The sequence below is a fragment of the Thunnus thynnus genome, chromosome 6 (genome assembly GCF_963924715.1).
Source record: "Thunnus thynnus chromosome 6, fThuThy2.1, whole genome shotgun sequence".
NCBI lineage: Eukaryota > Metazoa > Chordata > Actinopteri > Scombriformes > Scombridae > Thunnus > Thunnus thynnus.
Window position 1 is genome coordinate 5,149,379 of NC_089522.1, and position 24,134 is coordinate 5,173,512.

Sequence of the window (24,134 nt, forward strand, 5' to 3'; positions counted from 1 at the left end):
TATGGGAAAAGCCTGCAAATACACTGGAGAGTTGCTTGTAATTACTGTCAAATAATGTTTATATAAAGTAATGATTATTAAAATTATGTTTTTGTAAAGTATTATCACATGATCTTATTTTTTTGTTCAGTATAAAACCAACATTTACCCGGGATTTACTGTAAATAGATTAGATAATCACACAAAAAAAGCCTAAAGCTCTCAAGATACATTAATGGGTGTTAAAGGAGAGTAATGTGAATGTAATTTTACATAGTTTTTCTGTGTTTTACATCCGGAAATCTGTACTTTGAGGGGTAGTTCTTGTGGATGGATTGGATAATCCTATGAATTAACCAAAGATTACTGTATGGAAACAGGAGTCTTCATTTAAATTAGGTCATTTTAAGGTATTTCTGCAGTCTTCATTTTTTATGCAGATTTATACATTTGTTTAACATTCTAGCGATGTTTTAAAATGAGATTTTATTTTTATTTTACAATGGTTGGACTGTAAAAATGCAGACAATGTCCAAAGTAATTATCCGTATTTCTAAAGTAAATCTCTGTAGAATAACTAAAAGTTTTTTACCGTTATTTGATGGTATGTTTTAGGCAACTTTTGCTGCCAGACTTTTTACAATTTTTTTTACGATTTTTTTTTTTTTTTTTTTTTACAGTGTAGAGGGGTTGTGCCCCTTAAAAGGTTCACAAGATGAATCTGGGGGGTTATGAGATGATTAATGGAGCAGAGAAGAAGAAAAAAAGGGAACTGCTACATACATTTTTCTATTCATTATTTATTGTTTGTGGAATCATCTTTACTCTTTGATTTTTTTGTGAATTATTGGATAATTCGACCTTTTTTGGGGCTCAAATGGTCATAGACATTTGAAATGTGACAAGGAGCTCCAAGTTGGAGTATGTAGTGGGGGTCAAAAGCCAAAAATGGTTGAGAACCTCTGGTTTAATCTTAAAATAAGTAGTGATAGTGAACTGTCCACTGCTTACACTGTTATTATTCTTATTAATATGTAGGCCGGTGACCTCACAGCATTGTTCTGTCCAACTGCAACCAGAGCAGAGGTCCAATCAGAGCAACTGGAGACATCTGTGCGGGTGTGCAGGGCCTCTAAAGGGGTCAAATCAGTACCTGTAAACCTGTAGGCTATACCATGTACATATATATCACACCAGTTACTCATTCACTTATGTCTGCTTCCATTCATTCAGCGGTTGCTCTCAGTGTAAAGTATGTTGGGTTCTGGCACTGGATCCTGGGCTCTAACAAAGAGAGGCTGTCCTCCAGCAGCACAGGGAATGTGTAATATGACAGTGATTTACAGCAGCACTTTGTCCTGGAGAACACAGCCTGCCTGCAGTAGGTATGGCTAAAACACCTGTGCACATTAGACATGTTGGAGGATGAATAAAAGAAAATATAACACAAGATTAAATTTAGCCTTATTGTAAAATGTGATCGTTTAAGTTACATGAAAGTGTTTAAAAAGGGAAAAACTGTTTGAACTTTGTTTCCCATTGCACAACGGAGCATTAAGTCTGAAATGGGAATCGTCCCAGCCACCTGCGGGATCAGGCTGCTGATGTTTTGATTTTGAGCAGGCAGCGTGGGGATGTGTGATGTGTGATGTGTGCGCAGCCATGGGTCACTCATTGGGTGCAATCAAAGGGAAACTAATCCATCCAGCAGGGTGCGTGCATTCCTGCTCCCAGTTAAACATGCACAGGGGCTCGCAGGAAAACATGTGGTGGGTTTTTAGAGAGAGTTTAATCAATTTACCTCCTAAAACTTACATGAAACAATATCTGTCAACATATCATCTCTGTTTGTCGTTTAGGTTTTGGCCACAAATAACACCATCTCACTGACTGATCCTGAAAAATGTTTTACTGAGGACATACACCAATGATAATATTATTGTAAAGAGGCAATAGAGTGTACCTGTATAGGCTATAAGTTTATATACCTTATATCACAGTCACAATGTGATAAAGCATGTATGTAGCCCAAATTTAATTGAGATAATGGTTCTCTCTTTTTACTAGCTTTTGGCTTCCAGTGACATCACTGTGAAACACTTGTATACTTATATATAGCATATTTTTATATATATATTTAAAGGGGTGCTCTGCCAATTTTACTCCAAGAAAAATCAGTTTACTTGTCATGCAGAGTACTTCTCAGCCCATGAAAACAGCTATAGCCTAAAATGTCTTCTGTGGCTCTGGAGGAGCTCTCTAAAGTCTGAGAAAATAACCCTGATGAACAGACTTACAAGCACACATTCCTTATAGATAACTTTGTAACATGAAAGGTGCATTTCTACAGTTGACCTTGGGATTCATGCAACAAAGATCTGATTTCCATAGTGTCTCATAGTGTGCAGATGTTTTGGTGTCTGATAAGCCTTCAAAAACATGAATGTGTTACTCAAACTGGACTGGATCATATTTCATCTCACCTGCATCTGAGACAAGACACTCAACTATTGCAGCCCATTGCATTTTAAATACAGGGCTGTTCTGGTCTGAATGCCCACTTACCTTGGGTTAAGCCTAGAGACTGCAAATAGGCCCATTTGACAAAAAATTTTTAGGCTGGGGCATGGAGTAGAAAAACTGGGGCATTTAATGAAAGATGCTATTGGGTTGCATTATCGGAAATGTAGGAATCAGGGTTTTTGAGGCTTGAGTCATTGTAAGAACTAGAAGTCAGGATATCATGGTCACTTCTGCACCAATTTTGACCTTTCTTTTGAAAAAAAAACTTGCAAGTGCAAAAGCCTAGATACTAAATCACATGAGTACCCCTTCACTCCCTGAATAGCCTATAACATTCCCATCCACCCACTCGGGACTCGAACCGCCTGTTTCCCCCGCGGCTCCCTCCCCCCGCCCTGCTGCTCCGCTCTGCTCCGCTCCGAGAGTCCAGCTCGGGGTTTCCGGCGGAAAGGCGCAGCAGTTGAGGACTCCTCTCCGCATAGTAACGCCACTTAGCTCCGCTTCTGTCCGGCAACTCCGCAGCAAGCGGACCAGGAGGGAGACCGCAGTCACACACAAACACAGGAGCGAACATCTAAACGGGAACTTAACGGTGAGTGTAGATCGCTTTGAAGTTGGCTGACGAACTTCTTCCAGAGTTTAGACAGACAGATTTACACACTGTATGGCGTATGAGCACGAGAACATTTAAAAATATTCGGAGTCGCGTCTTAGAGGAGTGATGTTTTACATATCTGTACATAATTTACCGGTTTCAGCATTTCTATGTTGTGGACACTGATGGTTAAAATAACAGACTGAACTCTATGTGCCCACTTTTTAAGACCCCTGTATGCCCCCGATAAATGCTTTAGAAAATCTAAACCAAACTCTTCTGCATGGACTAGCCTGTAGTTTACTTGTTTTTGATAACATTTTTAAAAATCCATAGTCTGTCGATGCTTGTTAGATTGCTCTGTGGTAGCCTGCATGTTGTGTGGATCAATACCACACTGCCTACTTCAACACAGACTGTTGCACTGGCCACAGGTTGCCTGCAGCCCCGCGGGTGGATGTGCGCGCAGAGATGCAAGCGTCACTGGTAATGCTCGTCTGCGGTAAGTAGACTCTACACCGAGCGCTTTGAAGTCAGTCCCTGTTTTCTGCTCCATAACAAATCCTCAGAAGTGATTCAATGAGTGGGTCTCCAGGTCACTGAGTTTTCTTTGATAAGTCTCTGGAAAATATAGCCTATATGTTAAAGGTCTGTTCGTGTTAAGCATATGAGCCAAAATCAAATTTCTCTTAAAACAAGTAAAATATGCCCCTGATGTGAGATAATTTCATGTGAAACCAGTGCAGACTTTAATGAACGAATAATTTCAACATCCTGACACTTGTTCCAGAGGATCCCTGCAAGTGAGAGAGCTTTTTAAAACAAGCTCAGCACTGCCAGAACTTTTCTTTTTTTTCATGATAAAGATGATTTTAATACATGATAGGAGGCCACTTTGCGCTGAGAAATTGACATTTACAGTGTTATGGCAGGGAAAGAGAAAGATGTATTCACATATTACCTTGGAAACTGCACTTTAGGGCATTTTTTGTCCTCATAAACTGGAATGTTAACTTTTAGATTATAGCTTATGTTTTCACCCATTTTATGACGCACATTTAAGTCTTCCATTGTGAAGAAAAAAGATAATTTGAGCAAAAACTCAATGTCAATTATAAAATGTTTAAAAAGAGAGATTGATTTTAGGACACTTACTTTGTTAGTCACATTCACTTTCAGAACAAACTTTCTTGTAATGGTCCTCATTCTCTATGAATGTAAAGTTCTTGAAGGCAGTTTAATACGAAAATAAAATGAGCAAAAAGCTGAGGCTGATGGGAGTGTCAGCCCCTGCGCAGAGTTAAGATGGCTGATGTTTCTTTTTTAGGGCCCCTGGTGCCCTCTGGGGTCGTCTCTCTCTCTCTCTGTGGGTGGTGTCGCTATGTTTATGGTCCTCCTAAAACAGCCCAGCTGAATCCGCAAATATAGACACCCACTTTACACCTACCTACAGCACTGCTCAAGACCCTTCTGGATGCGTGTGTGTCCAGTGCTGCATGTATAGGTTTGAATGCTTGTGTGTGTGACAGAAATAAAATAAGACTGGGAAGTAAACAATTCTACAGAAAATAATGCATACCATGCATTATTTAATCAGCTGTCAGATGACACTGAGTTCCGAAAAGTCATCAGCATTGGTGTACACCTGCCCTACTCCAAGCAAAGTGTGTGTGTTCCCAAAGCTAGCAGTGAGCTAAAGTTTTATGTGAGTAATGAAACTCAATAAAATGCCTCCTAATGCATTGTTCCCTGGATTTAGGAGACAATGAGCTCATTGCTCCAGTTAAGGTCTATTAGTGCCTGCTGCTGGCACCTAGGGTGTCCCCTCAGACGTTATCACTTATCACAGCTGCAGCTCTTAATGATGAAGGCTTGTTGGGATGTAGTTTTAAGGCAGGTTTTTCTTCATGTCTTTCCTAAAATTGTAACTTTTTCTGTTGTAGTTTAAAACAGTTTGACACACTTTGCTGTTGCTGTTGGCGTAATATGAGAGCAAAATAAGAATGAGCTTTAATGCATTATATGTTTTATTTTCAGTTTTTCCCTTTTGAATATTAAGGGAAAGACATTGTTAGAGTCTGCCGCCAGTCAAAAATATTTTTGTCTTCTTGTTGCTTCAGTTGAATGTTTGAGCTCCACTGTGCAGAGTTTGGCACTAGATGCATGTTTTCACATTTATCTGCTGAGCAGAGAAAGTTTTTCTGTGCTCATCTTAAATCTCAGTTTAAGGACAACTATGATTTGTGACATCACAACTAGTTTGGACCCAGTCGTGGCCCAGTAAGCAACTTATATAAGTGTGATGTGGAAACTACATAGAAAACTGACTTTTCAGTGAAGTAGGAGACATTTTGTGTCCATCAGAAGCTTGGTTTCTTTTAAAGAAGATGAAGGAATAGATGTATATGAACTTTTTTGCAGAAAGAAATCATATCAGACACAAATTATTCCTCCAAGCAGATTATTAGTGTATGTCATGGAGTGGATATTTTAAGTAACAGACAAAAAGAACATGCAGACACGTTGTTTTCTGCCAAAGTTAGAACAGTTTTTGGTATTTTACTTTTCTATATTTCTTTTTTTTCTGTGCTCTTCTCACAGATTTGAAGTGGGTGGAGCTCAGTTGGAAAAGGGTGATATCACTTTTTGGGGCATTTTACACCTTTATTTGATAGGGGGGCCCCAGTGGCCTAATGGTCAAGGCGCATACCACCCCTGGCACCTCAAAATTTAAGTCAGAAGCCCATGCTCTCTCACCCATCTCTAAGATAACAAGCATTCATTGTAAATGTAAAGAGATTCAAGAAAAATCCTTGCAACCTCTTAATGGTCTGGGAACATTTAAAAGACTGCTCTACAAAGGAAGTAAGTAAAAAAATAGAGCTACAGAGAGAGATAAGATCAGCTGAGAGTGTGTTAGAGGAAAAGCAGAGGAGGAAAACAAGAAATGAGGATGTGTTTCAGTCAACAAGTGTGTCTGATGTGAAGTGTGTGTCTATAAACCTCATACACTGTCATTACACAGACTCCCGTCACCCCTCAGGACAAGCTGCAAGGTCAAGGGTCGTTTCCAAACCCCCGGGTCAGAGACAGGGTTAATTGGTGTGTGTACGTACATGTGACTGTGTGTGTGTGTGTGTGTGTGTGTGTGTGACAGAGGGAGAGAAAGAGAGAGCGAATGAACTCAGGCTTATCACAGGGACAAAAGAGCCAGCAGTGCCTCCTCTCTTCTCCTTTTTTTTCACTTTCTATTTCTATTCTTCTCTGGGAGTGGGGGTGGAAGGAGGACCTGTAGGAAGCATTTGTGTGTGTGCAGAAATCTTCTTAATGTAATTTTGAACAAAAATCTCATCAGGCAAAAGCAAAATACCACAATAATACTGCTTTTCTGTAAACATCTTTTGACCAAGTACCAGCAAATTACCTTACATGAAGTGATTAAGTTCAAATGAAGGAGGGACCGACTCATCATTATTCTGAAGGAAGGAAAGAAGGAAGGGAGGGAAGGAAGACAGGAAGGAAAACTCCACATGAAAGATGATTGGAGTTTGTCTCATGAGGCAAAGTAAATCCTACGTAATTCACCTTTTTTGCAGGTTTGTGTGTGTGTAGGAATGGGGTTTTATTGAACTACTGATGTTCTCCTCAGATGTGTGGTGTGTGTGTGTATGTGTGTGTGTGTGTGTGTGTGTGTGTGTGTGTGTGTGTGTGTGTGTGTGGGCAGGTGAGGGCTGGTATCAGGCAGTGGGAGTGAGAGAGTGTGTTCCCGAAGCCTTTGTAAGCATCAGCCTCCGGAAATGTGTGGATACCAGAACAATAGCACAGTAAAGCCTACTAACCACCAGCACTAGAGACATAGAGAGAGAGAGAGAGAGACAGAGAGAGAGACGCTGAAAAGTTAGAGGGGGGAGAACGGGTTGGATAGAATCGGGACAAAGAAAAAGAGGGAGAGAAGGCACAGGGGGAAGGGGTGGGTAGAGAGAGGGAACAGGTTTGTTTATATGAAAGGACGGTGAGTTAGGTTTCCCAGTCCTGTTGGCAGGGGCTTTTCTGGATGAAAAGAGGAGGTGGAGATAAAGGAGGAGGAGGACTCAAGGGGGAGGATGAAGGGGCAGGAGGAGGAAATGGAGATGGTCTCATTAAAAACAATAAGGTGGCTGGTACAGTAGGGAACCTGAGTGGAGCTGATGTGCTGCCATGTGCTTTCAGCTGAACAGACATGCTGGTTGATAATAGCAAGTAAGGAAACACTCACTTTTTCAACAATTCGACATTGTACACAGATATTTTGAGTGTTAATATACAGGCCAAAAAAATCTACACACAGGGGTGAAGCTGCTTCAATTTCCCAGCAAAAGAAGTTTATCTTATCTTACCCACACGGAGAACCAAAACATAGCCAGAAAGTTTGTATATTCCTTTAACACAAATGTGGCCCCAAACACAGATTCTGGTAAAAGTGTGCAAGATCAAATCACCTCCTCCCTACTGCATGTAGTTTAAAAGAAACTGAACTATTTACCTTTTTAGATCAACTCAAGTACCCCTTCATCATTATCGCCCATCAGATGTGTTCATTTGAATTAATCAGTGGTGGAAAGTAACTAAGTACCTTTACTCTAAGTATAATTTTGAAGTACTTGTACTTTACTTGAGTATTTCCATTTGAGGCTACTTTATACTTCCACTCCACTACATTTCAGAGGGAAATATTGTACTTTCTACTCCACTACATTTAATTGACGACTTTAGTTACTTTTCAGATGAAGATTTGACACAATGGATAATATAACAAGCTTTTAAAATACAACACAATGTTAAAGATGAAACCAGTGGTTTCCAACCTTTTTGGCTCTTGACGTCTTATAAAAAGCAGTGTGTAGTCGGGGTCAAATTTCAGATGTCTATCAGTTGTTAACAGCTCCACCAAATAGTGATTTTTCCCTCTAAACTTTTCATTTCAATAAATGTTCAAATGATCCAATATTTCACCAAAAATCAAAGATTAGAGAAAAAGTCCCAAAACCGATAACAGATTTGTGTATCAGAACTTTGTTTTTTCCTCTTTCCTCCCCCATTAATCATCTCATGACCCCTCAGATTTATCTGGTGACTCTTTGGAGGGGCCTGACCCCTAGGTTGGAAACCACTGGACTAAACTAGCTAACTGTAAAAGTAGTTCAAACTAGCTCCACCTTCAGCAGCTACGACAGTAACATGCTGCTCTAACACTGATGCTTCATTATTAATAATCTAATAACGTCATATATGATAATATATCATTTACATTTTCTTTTCAGTTATGAGTGTTATCTAATTTCAACATTGTTTTAGCTAACTTAGACTTCTCTGCTTGCTTTCTAATTAGTTTTTCGTGCTCTCAACATGGGGCGTTCAGGTGTTACAGTGGACTCAATATGAGGATATATATTTGTAAATCAAATCTGTAATTTCTATTTTTTCAAATCGGTTGAGCTGCTATACAATCTTCACACATAACCCCTGGCAACTACAGAAATACCCACTGGTTAGGAATCACTGTTCTGTGGAACAAGTACTGGCTATTAAGTTCTGAAGACCAGTATCTGTAATACTGAAGACCTTCTCCTTATAAATGCTGTGGTAAACCAGTAAATCTGTCTCAAACTGCATCCAGTAGAGTAAAGACACCATTGAACTAAAATGAATTATTTGTGAATTTGAATACATTTTAATTTTGACCTAGAAACATGCTGATTTTGTGGTAAATGATTGTGAGGATATTAATTAATATAAATTGAGAAGTAATACATTACACTATTAGATTTTATTTATCTTAATTAGAATCTCTCCCTGGGGGCTTAGAGGGTTGCAGCAGTTCCCCACTGCTGTATATTCAGTACTGTATAGTTAAATGATGTTATATCAGCCTATGTGCTAAATGAATAGCAATTGTTTATAATAAATACTGTTCATTTTGTCTGAAGGTCAAGCTGAGGCTGTGTGTTTCCAAAGGACACTTCAAGACAATGTAAAACCACATTAAGAGAATCTAAAAATAGACATCATTCACACAATGAAGTACAGTCAAGATATGAGAAACAAACAGTAATGTCACGTCCACCCTCGTTAGCTCTTACATATTTTTCTATTCTTTTATTGCTACAAGCCACAGGCCGTGTCTAATTACAGGCTGTGTTGTGCAGCTTGTTAAAAAGCACTCTCAGACACCTCCATACCTCTAATTATCTAATAGCAGACAAGCAGCAATTATAATGTGGTACTGCAGCAAGTCAGAGTGGAACGAGGGATAAGGATGGTAGGATGGATGGAAGGAAGGAAGGAAGGAAAAGAGACAAAGACAGAAAGGAAGAAAGTAGGGAAGGATGTAATTAATGTGATAATTAACACACACACACACACACACACACACACACACACACACACGTCTAATAAAACTTATTGGCTTGAAAATGCAGGCCAGCTGTCACATATGTTCCAGGTCACCTGTGCTTGAATGATGTTGACATGAGAATTCCTAAAAACTCTACATGTTGTTGATTTGAATCATGTAGTGTCACATTTTCTGGAAGCAGCATCATAGGTTGTACAATACCAGCATTATGGACCTGTGTGTGGTTGAACTTTATCTTGTCAGTATGTGTTTGAAAAGCCTGATTTCAGGGTAAAACTACATGCACTCCGTTTTTGATGTTCTGCATCAGGTGCTTTCTTGGGTGCCCTTGGTTCTTGAAAGTAAAAATCCCTTTCATTTTTCCCATAGACAACATTACGTGACTCACAGTTTGAGCTCTTCTGCAGCTTGGCTCAAAATGAAACTCTCTTGGTTAAAGTCTCAGGTACAAAACTCAAAACTGCCTACATAAAAATTTCAAGGTAGCAGTTAACTGCGACCCCCAAGGTGCTTTCCAATCATCAAGCTTCAAATTCTGCGACATGTGCCGCTAACGGTGGTCCAAAGCTAAAGATCATGATGTTGAGAAGATAGATATTAAATTGTCAAGATAAATATTAAACATCATATCCATTATCAAAGATTTTGAGAAATATGTTACATTCTTTAAAAAATGTATCAGACAGAAACCTTTAAAAATAATATTGTGTTATGTCTCTCTTATGTGCAAGCCTAATTCTATTTATATGTGTTATATTATTCCCCTCAGCCCCTGAAAGTGTGTTTTAACTGTCATCTGACTGTAATACTGCTACTTCAAAAAATCATCTGAGCTTGATTGTGTCATGTACAGTATTTGTATTTGCGTGAGTGATGGGATGTCCTTATTAATCAAGCATGTGAGCTCTGACAAATCTCCACACTCTTGCAGTCTTAATAGCCACTTGGGCACTGTGGCACTAAATGCTAATACATCACACAAGTAGCCACTTGACTACTGGCCAATGCTGCTAGTGCGGATATTGAGACAGACCCAGTTATTTGCCAGTTAGCTAACCGAAAATCTAGCTTGGTTAGCCAGCAAGTTGCCACAGACATTTTGCCGTTGAAACACTATTACACAAAGAAGCTGAAATAGCAGTTGAAATAGAAGTTTTTGTTTGAGTCTAAGCACTGAAGGAAGTTCTGAGGTACTTCATACTTCAGTTCTGAAGTACTGAGTGAAGTTGTTGCCATTTAGTTGGGGGGCTTTGGAGAGACAAATTTACAAGAGAATGCTCAAAATAAATGCAGCAGAGGCTGAGATATGCTGGCTTTTAGTCCTAGTATGGGTCAAGCTGCTAAAACGCTTGATCCTACACTTCCTGTAATGCAACTCTAATATCTGTCCTTAGACCCTCCCTGCCTGGCACTCTGCATCCCCAATTTGTCGCACTAATTTACTGTTAAAATCGTGTAGTCTCCAAGCCCAAACCAGGATTACTCAGTTGATGTCAGACTTGATAAAACTCCTCCAGAGCCACAGAAGACATTACACAACTGTTTTCACAGGTTGAATAGCACTCACCATGACTAGTAAATTGACTGACATGTAAAATTTCAACATTTAATAGTCAGACACAATATAATTTCCTAGATACTGTATGCACACAGGCATGCGTACAGGAGAAAATAAGTACAGTTAGGAAAACACAGGAACACAGTCATTAGACAGAATACTATTTGTAATTTGGCACACGTACACACAGTCATTGGCCAGACTATCATACAGTAAGGTTCAATAAATGGCAGGGTAGCATGCAGGCCGCAAACACACACACGTACTGTCAACATGCAAGCCTCAAATAATGACAAGTCCCATGTGTGCTGTAGTTTTCTCTGAGCTTTCCCTCTAAGTGGAGCCAGATTTTCTTTATCAAAGGCTCTGTTTAGCACCTACAGCAAACACAAATCTGCACCCTGCTCAGCGCTGCATGTCTCCCCTGAGCAGCCCCGCACCAGAGCAGACACACAACAACATAATCACTTACCAAGCAACTCACTCTCCTCGGCTGAATAACTGATGGACAAACTGCCTGGCTGACAGACTGCACCCAACATCTGCTGGCCATGTGTGCCTCTTGTCTGGTGGATTTACTGCGCTTCAGGCAGCATGGCAGGGACTTTGTGGCCGGTAGCTGGCTTTAGAGTAGAATTTTGCAGATATGATCATTGTAATCATTGAAGTCCCACTGCATTTAATAGTATTTATGTGTTGTGGCTGCACTGTTGGGTCACTGTTCGTAGTGAGGACTTTATATTCTATTATCAGCAGCATTTAACAATAGTTCTCTAAGCAGAGATAAGGATTGAGAATTGAGGTTTTATATAGTGAAAAACTATTTTTAGCTACTTTTCTTCTATTGTGTTTGTATGTGTTTGTCAGCATTCATTTGATATTTTTTATCTGTGACTCTTCCTCAGCTGTTTCTGAGTTTGTCACTGACCTCCTGCCTGGCTGTCTAACAGACAGAGGGTCTCAGTGAGCGAGGCCAGACGCTGCCCATTACACAGGCTGTTAGATTAACAAGGCACGGCCCTGGCAGGCAGCTGGTCCCACTGGTAGAGACATTCACATTCCTGTCTCATCCTGGAGACATCTGAATCACTCCACGTTGGAGAGGAAACATGGAACATCATCAGGAACAGGTGGGCAGTGAAAGTAGAACTGGCTGTTAACTCACACAGAACAATGTTTGTTCTTATCGGACACGTGAAGCACATTTACTGCCCATCCTGCTAGCCTTCATTTCCACGTCTTCATTTACTGATGATTTACTGGCAGTCTAATAGAAATCAATGTGAAACAGTCTGTGTTCAGCCTGGGAGTAAACAGATTAATGATAAGAAGACTGCTAGTTTGTATCTTCAGACCATCTTTGAAAATTAGAAATCCATGATTTCCATATTCTTAAAGAAATGCAATTTCTTTAAAAATGTCACTGTTAAAATCCTAAAGAGGCAGTTGTATAATATCTTTTGTGGATCTGGAGGAGCTTTGTGAAGTCTGAGGAATTGATACAAAAAGTGACATCAAAGTGATGTCACCAAGGTCTTGGACCTGAACTTTTTTTAAAGAAAACCTGCGTTACAAACTGGCAGTAAGACAGGAAGAGACATGAGGATGGAGGAATTGTATTTACCAAATGAGACTCATTCCAGTGTCATTTTGAGGAAATGGCAGTTACTCATGACACACAGCATCTCAACTGTCAAATGTGTAGAAAACACCTGCCGTCTGTTGACTGCTGCTCCAATACTGACTATAGAATTCATATAGAATATTTTCCTGGTAATTTTATCTTAACCTCAATATTCTGAATTTGAACTCACAGCCAAGAAGTATGTAAAAACAGATATTTCTGCAATAGCTACATTCTGTGATTTATCAAACGCTAAAACTACTTTTGTTATTTCCCAAGGTATGCATGCTATGTGGACCAGGGGCACTTTGAGCAATGTTTTTTGAACATTTTCTTTTAATGTGTAAAATAATTCTCCTGGATCTTTTGTGTGCCCTCTCCAGCTTTGAGCCTTTAGCCTCAAGTCACCACCTTTCACACCACTAGCGATGGCGCTGCCCCGTACATTGTTTCTCTTCATTTTCTAAACTGATACATGACAGAAGGGTCAGTGATCACCTTTATGAGTGGGCCTTGGGCACTGATGAAGGAAGGGAGGATAAAAGAAGTGAGGAAGGTGAACAATGGGGCAGAAAGGGAGTTCAAGCTGCCAGGGGAAGTGTGGCAGAAGGGAGAGATGGGAGGCGAGAGCAGCAGATAATAAAGAGGCAAGGAGGAAAGAGAACAGCTGGATGTTTGGCTGTGGGAGTTGGCCATCCATCAGCTAAGTGCAGAGAAAAGAGAAGCTGGAGACAGGGAGAGGGAGAATGTAAACTAATTAGCTCAGAGAAGTTAAAAATAAAAGGCTGTTGACTTCACTTTGCCCTGGTTTTAAAGTAGCTGTCTGATGGTGAGTGCTAAACATATCCGTGCCGCCTTCTAGTCCCACTCGGGTCAGCTATGCAGCTCATTGCTTGAATGATGCTATTTTTGTCAGCTTGCTGCCCTGGGACAGATGACACCGGATCTGACCATGCTGTTCTTTTGATATTTCTGGCAATTCTTGGTTTTGTTCATGTTTTCCAAGTGTGGCCTTCATTACACCCTCTTAACCCTCCTCCTGTCTGAGCAAATGTGTGTGTATCCATAACGTCCATGTGGTGCTGTCTTGTCCATCAGTTTGTTTGTTTGTTTCTCTTGGTTACCTGTATTGTTTATGCTGGTAGATGTGACAGCAAACTGTCTCGTCTCCACTCTCTCCAGCCGGTCCCTGTGGAATGTGTCATGTTGATGCCGCATCCCCTCCACACTACACTGCCCCCACCCCAACACACACACACACACACACAGATAGAACTGGAGGAGTTAGTTACTCTGTGGAATTAGGTGGATACAGATGGTTGACAAATTAATAAGTGGCTTATTAAGATGTTGAGCCACCACAGGCCTCCAAAGCAGTTTGTCATAAATTCTCTGAGTCTTTGGAACTCCACTAGCAGTAATATGACATTCACTCACTGGCTGTTTTAATCAGGGTGGTGACAACAAACCACCCAACCGGATCCATTTCCCTGATTGTCTGTTAGTGAGACTTCTTCCTTTGCTGCATCACATGCATTAGACTTTGTTGTTGAAGGAGATGAAAGACAAGTCACATCCTGGCAACTGAGGAACTTCTTCAAAACGTTAGTTGTTTGCTGCTCTTGTGTACTTTACTTTTTTACTGAGACTGGTCGAAAGAAGAGAGGGAGTCAAAGGCAGGGATGAAAGAGAATAAAAACAAGAATAAAAACAGAGCTCACCTTCGGGGAGGGTGGATGCGGTGGGTGGGGGTGGGGGGTGGATGGGGGGGGGTGGGGGGATTAATTTGTGGGAATGCAACTCAGATTCCCTGCAGACTACACCGTGCATTCTGTATCACTGCCTCTGACAGTTACAGCATTACTTCATGTGGAAGACTTGTTGGCTCCGAATCAGATTTCACTTTCCTTTTTCACAAGTATAATGATTTGATGCTTTTTTTAACTACCCTAGAATAGGTTAACAGTGGGCAGTCTGTCACCTGCTTTACGTCCCAAACAGCATGACTGCTGCCACAATGATGTATGACATGTAAGATGGAAATTGTGACTTAAATGATAAAGCAGGCTAATAATAAACCTTAATGTGGTGTGTGGCTACAAGAAGCTAAGCAAGTTGAATGGCGCACACTATGATGCGAGGCTACAGTGCAGTGCAGTACAGCACAGTCCTGCTGTTACAGGCTAATGGCTGGTTGAATAGCAGTGCTTTGTGAACTGAGAACCCGGCATACAGACACACAACAGTAACATCACCACCACCACCCCCTTCTCTTCTCTCAGCTGTCACCCTGCATTCCTCCCTGCTTCTCCATTTATGGCTACAGACGAAAGAAAGAGGAAGAGAAGACAGAAAGAAACTCTGATGCCTAATCAACCACTATATCACCTCTGCTGTCAAAGCTATAGTATTACCTTTTCACTGAGAGGGAGGAAGAGTAGCATCAGACCTGCTCAAAACATGCCCTCAGCTGGTCAGCTGTCAGCCCACTTTTCACTTGCACTGAGTCGTGGCATCAAGTCATCTGGAAAGCCACCACAGGCCTTAAGCTGTTTTGATGAATTTGGAAATTGTGTTTTCTAACATGTTATAGACTGCAATTAATTTAGATGTCATCTTCAAATTGCTCGTTTTGTCCTACTAACAGTCCAAATGTTAGGTATTTTTAGCCATGCTAGCGGCTGGTGTGAAAGAAAATTGAAAAGTAGGTTATCATTTTATAAATCTTTTGTATATATGTTACAAATGTTTTCAAACTAAGGGGTCAATGTTTGTTATCAGCTGAATGTGGTGAAGAAATCCTACTCCTAGGCTGGTTGAACTCTTGAACCTGTTTCTATTTGAGGATTGCTTGCTGATCTCTGGGGTTAGCTAGAGAAATCTTTGTCTTAAGCCTACTGTTTTAGAGACTGTGTGGAGGTACGTAGACAAACTAAAGTTGAAGGATTGCTATGTTTGAAGTTATTGATTGACCATGAGGTCTGGTCCTGGCCTAGATCGTGTGACCATACTTGTTTGTAAGAAGATGTAACAGTTTGTGGAAGTGTCCATTTAGGGACCAGACTGTTTTTAGCTTTGCTTCTGGAGAGGTATAAAGCTGTCTAGTTTGGGGTCACAATCTTTAGAGAAAGGGCTGGCTTTAGGGAAAGGGCCAGCTGAAAAACATGCTTTCTCTCCAAAAATACAAGATGATTTTATTTTTGTTTGTGTTTAGACACTTGTATAATTGTTACTGATGGTGTGATGGATTGTACAGTGTCTACAACTGCTTCAACAAGTAACAATGTTTAATGCTTTCTTTATGTCTCTGTGTGGTTCTTGAGCAATGATGAAAAATTTCCACAACACTGGCTCAAGGGATGTCAGTTGGTTGATCTTGTTGGTTGGTCAGTCCACCACTTTGGTCCAGACTGAAACATCTATTAGATGAATTGCCATGAAATTTTGCACAGATATCCATGTTGCCTGGACGATTAATACTAAGGACTGATCACCTTTTCATTGCCACCAAAAGATCAAAGTTTTCACTTATCCAGTCAAATATCTTCTCATTTTCTTGACAGATTGGCACAAAATTTGGTACAAACATTCATATCCCCCTCAGGATGAATTGTAATAACTTTGATGATGCCTTAAAGGTACCATGCAGTTTCTAGTAAACAAACAAAACAAAAACAAGATATGTTTACATTTTCTGTTTCTCACTAAAATGCATAGTATGTATACTTAATAATGTATTTCCTTCCTCATAAAACATTCACAAAGGTGATTTTTGGAAGAATTTGAGACCTACTTTGTTTATGTTTGCTAGCATAAAGCATACAGGAACCTAGACTCAAAAACTCCACACTCCAACTTTTCATCTAGCACCATATCAGGTCAAAGTGTTTGTTTCTTTAATACTTTGGCTTATGACCAAATACCTGCAAAACTAATGACATTCCGATTAGCCTCAGCTGTACTTTGTGTTAAATTCTAATTAGCAAAGGTTATGATGCTAACATGATAAACTAAGATCATGTAGTTAGCCTCACCATGTGTCCCCAGAAGAATATATAAATTCCTAAACATGCCACGAAAAGTGAAATCCAGGATTGGGCAAAATCTGGGATTCAAGCAATATTTTATACAATATGTCTTTATTATTCATATCTTAAAGTCACATATGGCATCCAAATATAGTTTTCTAATGCCTGCTGGCACCCCTGGGCCTCTTTCTGTTCTCATCACTGCCTTTTCTTTTCACTCTTATTTTTTTTTAACTTTCTCTTCATATCCTGTGTCTCAGCTCCTGCAGCTCGTGAGTGTTGCCACACATTTAAAGCCTCTACATTAAACGTATGTATTAGCTCACCACTATACTGTAAAGCACTTTGAATACAAGTGTCTACCAAAGGATACATGTCACCCTCTATTTATCTCTCTTTCATACCTCCACTATGCACTGCTTCTTTCCCTGGTTTAGCCTTAATCAAACAGCAGTCTGATCACTGTATGACCCAGGAACGTTGCTGTTTAAGGACAGGTTCAGGTTTTCTAGTCTGTCTTAAAACAACAGTCAGGTGCCCAAATGAACATTGAAATAGGTTTTTCTTGCCATAATCATTCTTCCTGTTCATACTGGCCAGTAGAAGATCCCTTCATAATGCACTTACAATGTAAGTGATGGGGGCCAAAATCCACAGTCCTCCTTCTGTGCAAAAATGTATCTAAGAGTTTATCTGAAGCTAATATGAAGCTTCAGCCATCCAAATGTCAAATCAAGTAGATATCTTTCAGCAGTCTTTTTAGTGTCAAAGTTTTTGTTACTATTCTTCCACTGCAGCTCAACAGGGAAACACTGTCCGAGGAAACACAAAGAGGGAATTTGATGCTAAAAAGACTGTAAATGTGGAAGATATCCACTTGATATGATTAACTCAGACTGCTGAAGCCTCATATAAGCTTCAGATCAACTTTTAAATGCATTTTTGCACAAAATTACTGTGTGGACACACATCAATTATACATATAGATTTTGGCTCATTGAAAGCACATTTTAAGGGGATCTTTTAATAGCCAGTATGAACAGGAGGAATGATTACAGCAAGGAAAACCTCTTTCACTGTTCATATGGGAACATGAATGTTGTTTTAAGACACACTTGAAAAATTGTGAACCTATCCCTCAAGTATGATAATAGTAAGTTTTATTTAAAAAATGTGCATTGTGCAATGTGCAAAAGTGCATTCACTGTGTAATGATAAGTACTTTAAATTTCATTATTCTTTTCAATGGTTGAGTCTTGTTTTCAGCAGTTATGTCAGCTCAGCTCATGTTGTGAGCAGAGGTGTGAAGCCTGCACAAACACACAGAGATAAAAGAAAACAAGAAACCTAGTGATTATACAACACATCAGACGTCTGCTTCACTCCTCCACCCTCCCTGGTCTTTCTCACACACAGACCTTTGAGTGTGTGCCAATAGTTTCCAGGATAGATATCAAGTTGTGCCTGGATGGTTCTCCTCACTGTCTTTACAAAGGCTCTGCACTGTGTCTCTCTTTCACACTCTTCTTTTTTCTCTCACCCATCAAATCACCCATCTGATCTGCTCTATTTGTGTTTTTTCACACTCTTCCTCTCTCTATAATAAGGATACAACCTCGCAGTCATTATGTCAGCTGCCATCTTCGGTGATAATGATAAATGTGAAGCACCTCAGGTTGTTAGCTTATACCTGAACAAATCCTGTAATGTAGTCAACAAGCACATGCATGATGCTTACATTCAGTTGAAAATTACAGCATGTGTACAAGATTGTTGGATTTGAGTGTCAGTTAAATGCTCTATGTACCAAAGCAATCCTGAGATTTAATTCTGTAAGTGTGAATGAGCATGACTACATGTTAAAGCACACATATGTTTAGTGCGCATATATACAGTAATTGCCTCTATACTGTAGGTGTGTTTTTTAACCTCATATCTCCTTGTTGCTCACTTGGCTGGCACCAACATGAGACCTGTCCAGATGCCAGGCAAACACAGGTTTCCTCTAGAGTGTGTGTCAAGATTGTGTGTGTGTGTGTCCATGTGAAATCCTCCTCTGCACTGTTCCCAGCAAGCTCCCTATCTGTAGCAAGCCTCATAGTAGTGTCAAGCTGTGATAATGCACCATCTCTGTCTACCTTAATCAGTGAGTTTGGACCTGGAGAGAGCATCCAGGCACTGGCAGGTACTGCACCAGTCTCCCTTCATGCCTGCCAGCATTAAAAAAATTCTTAAATCTCACTACTATACAGTCTGTAGACAGCAGAGACACCTAATTATGGAGAAGAAGGACACCATGGCAGGCTCACAAATGTTAAGATTTGGTCAGTTACAATCTATTAATACAGTTGAGAGAGTCTACAGGTGAGGGACAAGTAGCTAGCTGAAGTAGCTAGTAATAGCTCTTTAGCTATTAATTCTGCTCAGTGCCTCTTTTTGATTCAAGCAATAATAGCACTGTAGCAGTGGTTGAACTGACTGAATGTGTCATGTTGCTCATATTGTGTTAGCCAGGGAAACAAGATGTGCTGTGTTGCAATGTCAAATTATTTTCAAGGGTTGGAGTCCTAATCTAGATTTCAAAAAGCTTGCAGGTGCTAAAGATTACTGAGAAGAGCTGTAATTTAGGTATTTCAGCAATCATTTGAAAGTTATATAGGGCAGTGTGTTGATGAACAAAATAAAAACAGATCCAAAGGACTGTCAGCCGTGATGGTTGGTAGCATTGCCCATAGAGTCATAAAATAAAAGGTTGCTGATCCCAAACTCTCTCAGAAATTGTGCATGGACAAGGTGATTTGTAATGATATTTGTTTCTCAATCCTGAGGGTGTGGCATGGTATATTTTGAGCCCAGAAAATTGTTTTACATTTTTTTAGCACAAAAATTATATTTTGTGGATGAATTATTATCTCACAAATAATGAGCAAACAAAAATATATTTAGTGCTCAATAAATGCATTTGTGTGTTGCTATCATCAACATAAGTGCACAATAATCTTTCTCACTCACTCTCTAACTCTTGCCTTCATGCTCACTCTGCTAAATTCAGTTTTTAAATTAGTCTGTAAGCTAACTTCTGCCAGATAAGCAGAAGCTAGCTAAGCTAGTTGGCTTGCTTGATAATTGCCAGCTACACAGTAAAGGCCATTGTACAATTATAATCATTAATGTAGTTTCTTAAAAATACTTTAACTATGCCCATACATTTTTTAACTCAACAGCAATTAAATTAACCATCTAGCTTAGTTAGCTACTGATTATCTAGTAGAAGTAGCCAGCTATCAAGATAGCCAGTGTGCAAGCTAATTAAGAACAAACTAACTTGCAAACATAATTTCAGTGGTGGAGGAAGTATTCAGACCTGTTACTTTAGTAAAAGTATCAATACCACAGTGTGAAAATACTTAATTACAAGTAAAAGTCATGCATTTAAAATCCTACTGAAGTAAAAGTAGAGAAGTACTAGCAGCTAAATTTACTTAAAGTACTAAAGTAAAAATACTCGTTTTTGCAGATTGATATATTAAATACATGTAAACAAAGTACAGTAGCAGTCAAAAGTTTGGACACACTTTCTCATTCAAGTGAATGGAAGGTGTGTCCAAATATTTGACTGGTACTGTACATTAATACTGATGAGTCAATGCATAAGCAGTATTTAATTGTTTTACTTGCTTGAGGTGGAGCTAGTTTAAACTGCTTTGTAAGGGCCACAACATAAATCTTAGGGGTCTTGAGATGATAGATTGGGTTTGGGGAAAGAAGAAAAACATAGTTCTGCTACATACATTTTTATTAATTGTTCAGAATGTCCTTTAATCTTTGTTTTTTTGTGAAATATTTTCAAGAGGTTTACCTCTAAAAATGTGAGGAGAAATTTAGAAAGGAAATGTCTCTTTGGTGGAACTGCTAAGAGACATTTGAAACATGACAAGGAGACACAACTACACACCGGTTTTAGACAGGAGACACAACTACACACTGATTTTTTGCCACAAGCCAAAAAGTTTGGGAACCACTGGTTTAATCTTTAACAATGCCATGTAATTTATAAACTTCTTATTATATTATTTTATGTAAAATTTTAATCTGAAACGTAACTAGTACCAAAATGTCATGTAATGTTAATGTAAATGTAGTGGGGTAGAAAGTACAGTATTTCCCTCTGAAATTTAGTGGACTGGAAGTAAAAAGTAGCATAATCTGAAAATACTCAAGCAAAGTACAGGTACCTTAAAATTGTACTTAAGTACAATACTTGAGTAAATGTACCTAGATTCCACACAGGCTGAATTTCGTATATTTAACATTCATAACAAACAAACATTCGTTTGTAGGCAAACTTGAGAGTGCACAGAACACAGATCAGAGAGAGTATATGAGTAAAACTGAGTGTGAGATGTAATTATTGTGCATGTATGTTTATCATGACAAACACGCAAATAAAAGTATTGATTTTTGTTTGTTCAAAAAAATAATTTTTTGTATGATAATTATTTTTATATAAAATAAAATTGATGTACTTGTACAAGTATTGTATCATAAAAAGTACAGTGTCACTAGCTGCTACAGCCAAGTTCCCTTTAACAAGGCAGATGCTCAAATGAAGCTGTGTGTTTTGTACTGTGTGGCTCCCAGGTGTGAATGTGTACAACTGCATTAATATAAAGCAGACTGATGCAGTAAAATACTAAGTATTCATCCTTTTGTCTTTGTGAATATGACTGTCTTTCATAAATTTGTTAAATTTGATCCACAATGTCGGAGTGTTTTGTAAAGCTTTAACTGTTACATGTACACATAATGGGGGGAGGACTAGAAACACCTGTTGTGAATAGAGAATAGATTGACAGCCAGATCTCTGGGTTTCTACTCCCCTCATACCAATTTCCTCATAGCAACACACACACACACAGACTACAGGTCTCAGAGGCATGTAGGAGGAGAAATTCCCATCAAGATGTCCGCTGGAATGTGTGACGGCTGCTGCCGCTTGTCATGAATGTTTATAAGGTTTATTTTAACTCCCACACATAGCACGGTTATTCAGTCACACCAAGACTACAGTGCTGTATCACAGACAGACACAATATCTCTCCACTCAGTGGTTCAACATTTCTACCAAATCTATAAAAACAAACATTTTTTGATGAGATTTTCATGCTGCATCTTCATCTGAAAGATTAATTTTCAAGATCTTACCCTTCCAATCATTGCTGCTCTCAGTTGACCTCTGGATGACCTGCATTGGTTAGTTTCCAGATTTAGCCTGTAGCTGGGGCCCCTTGTCAGGTCAGCTCTTTGGGTCCCCTGCAGACAGTGGAGCCTGTTAACCTGCAGGGTTGCCTTGAGATAATCCCCCTCCCACTGGATGTTGTCTCAACATTGAGTCAGCTCCTGATCAAGCAGTAGCTGTCGTTGCGGGTTGCCTTTGTCCAGCTCAGAAAATAGGAGGATCAACCTCCTCCATAGCAGTGGAGGCTGGTCCATAGAGGCAGAGGAGGTTGATCCTCCTTTATTTTTTGAGAGGCAAGAGGGAGATCAAAATGTAAAAAAGAATATTTGGTTGAAATAAACCATTACCAAATCTCAATCAATCAATCAATCAATTTTTATTTATATAGCGCCAAATCACAACAAAAGTCATCTCAAGGCACTTTTCACATAGAGGAGGTCAAGACCGTACTCTTTAATTTACAGAGACCCAACAATTCCCCCATGAGCAAGCACTTGGCGACAGCAGTAAAGAAAAACTCCCCTTTAACGGGTAGAAACCTCAAGCAGAACCCGGCTCTTGGTGGGTGGCCATCTGCTTTGACCGGTTGGGTTGAGAGAGAGGAAGAAAGAGGGAAAGGGGGGGGGGGGGACAGAATAACAACAATCATAACAACAACAACACAGCAGCAGCCAGGGAAGGATGCCAACAGGACTGTGAAGGACCACGAAGGCTCGGCCCAGAACCCAGGGTTTCCTGCGAGATGAGAAAGCACAAAAAAAAACTCTGAGGAAGAAGCAAAGTTAGTGACATGCATTGATGTTACATGAATGCATACAGATGGAGAGGAGGAGGAGAGAGGAGCTCAGTGCATCATGGGAAGTCCCCAAGCAGTCTAGGCCTATAGCAGCATAACTAAGGGCTGATCCAAGGCGAGCCTGGTCGGCCCTAACTATAAGCTTTATCAAAAAGGAACATTTTAAGCCTACTCTTAAACATAGAGAGGGTGTCTGCACCCCGGACCGAATCTGGAAGATGGTTCCACAGGAGAGGAGCCTGATAGCTGAAGGCTCTGCCTCCCATTCTACTTTTAAAGACTGAAGGAACCACCAGTAAGCCTGCATTCTGGGAGTGCAGTGTTCTAGTGGGATAATACGGTATTATAAGCTCTTCAAGATATGATGGTGCCTGACCATTAAGGGCTTTGTTAGAAGAAGGATTTAGTTAGGAGAAGGATTTCAAATTCTATTCTAGATTTTACAGGAAGCCAATGTAGCGAAGCTAAAATGGGAGAAATGTATCTCTTTTTCTAGTTTTAGTCAGTACATGTGCAGCTGCATTCTGGACCAGCTGGAGAGTCTTTAGAGACTTGTTAGGGCAGCCTGATAACAAGGAATTGCAATAATCCAGCCTAGAAGTAACAAATGGGTGGACTAGTTTTTCTGCATCTTTTTGGGACAGGATGTGTCTGATTTTTACGATATTGCGTAAGTGAAAAAAGGCAGTCCTTGATTTATGTGGGAGTTAAAGGACATATCCTGATCAAAGATAACTCCCAGATTCCTTACGGTGGTGCTGGAGGCCAGGGTAATGCCATCCAGAGTAGCTATATCATAAGATAATGTGATTCTAAGGTGTTTAGGGCCAAGCACAATAACTTCAGTTTTATCTGAGTTTAGCAGTAGAAAATTGCAGGTCATCCAGGTCTTTATGTCCTTAATCATCAGGCTTCATTGATAAATATAATTGGGTATCATCTGCATAACAATGAAAATTTATGGAGTGTCTCCTAATAATATTACCTAAAGGAAGCATATACAAGGTGAATAGAATTGGTCCAAATACAGAACCTTGTGGAACTCTGTGTCTAACTTTGCCTTCACGGAGGATTCATCTTTAACATGTACAAACTAAAATCAGTCTGATAAATAGGACTTAAACCAGCTTAATTCAGTTCCTTTAATGCCAATTAAATGTTCCAGTTTATGCAAAAGGATTTGATGGTCAATTGTGTGATCATATCTAGTAAAGAAGTGCTAACTAAGGGTAAGGCTTCCTTAAGCAACCTAGTTGGGATGGGGTCTAAGAGACAGGTTGATGGTTTAGCTGAACAAATCATTGAAGTTAGTTCAGAAAAGTCGACTGGAGAAAAACAGTCCAAATATATGTCAGGATTTATAGCTGTTTCTAAGGTGCCTGTGTTTGGGGAGAAAAC

The 24,134-nt window shown here is 39.7% G+C and overlaps 1 protein-coding gene across 2 annotated transcripts in view; it reads left to right on the plus strand.

Annotated features, from left to right (window-relative positions):
• Window positions 1–2,937: 2,937 nt before the first annotated feature.
• The window catches only part of lamb2 (laminin, beta 2 (laminin S)), a 65,466-nt gene continuing 44,269 nt past the window's right edge, over window positions 2,938–24,134 (plus strand). For both annotated transcript variants that reach the window (XM_067591373.1, XM_067591374.1), the window contains exons 1-2: window positions 2,938–3,094; window positions 3,532–3,599. In XM_067591373.1, coding sequence (XP_067447474.1) covers window positions 3,569–3,599 — 31 coding nt within the window. In that variant the 5' untranslated portion in view covers window positions 2,938–3,094; window positions 3,532–3,568. The remainder of the gene's footprint in view (window positions 3,095–3,531; window positions 3,600–24,134) is intronic.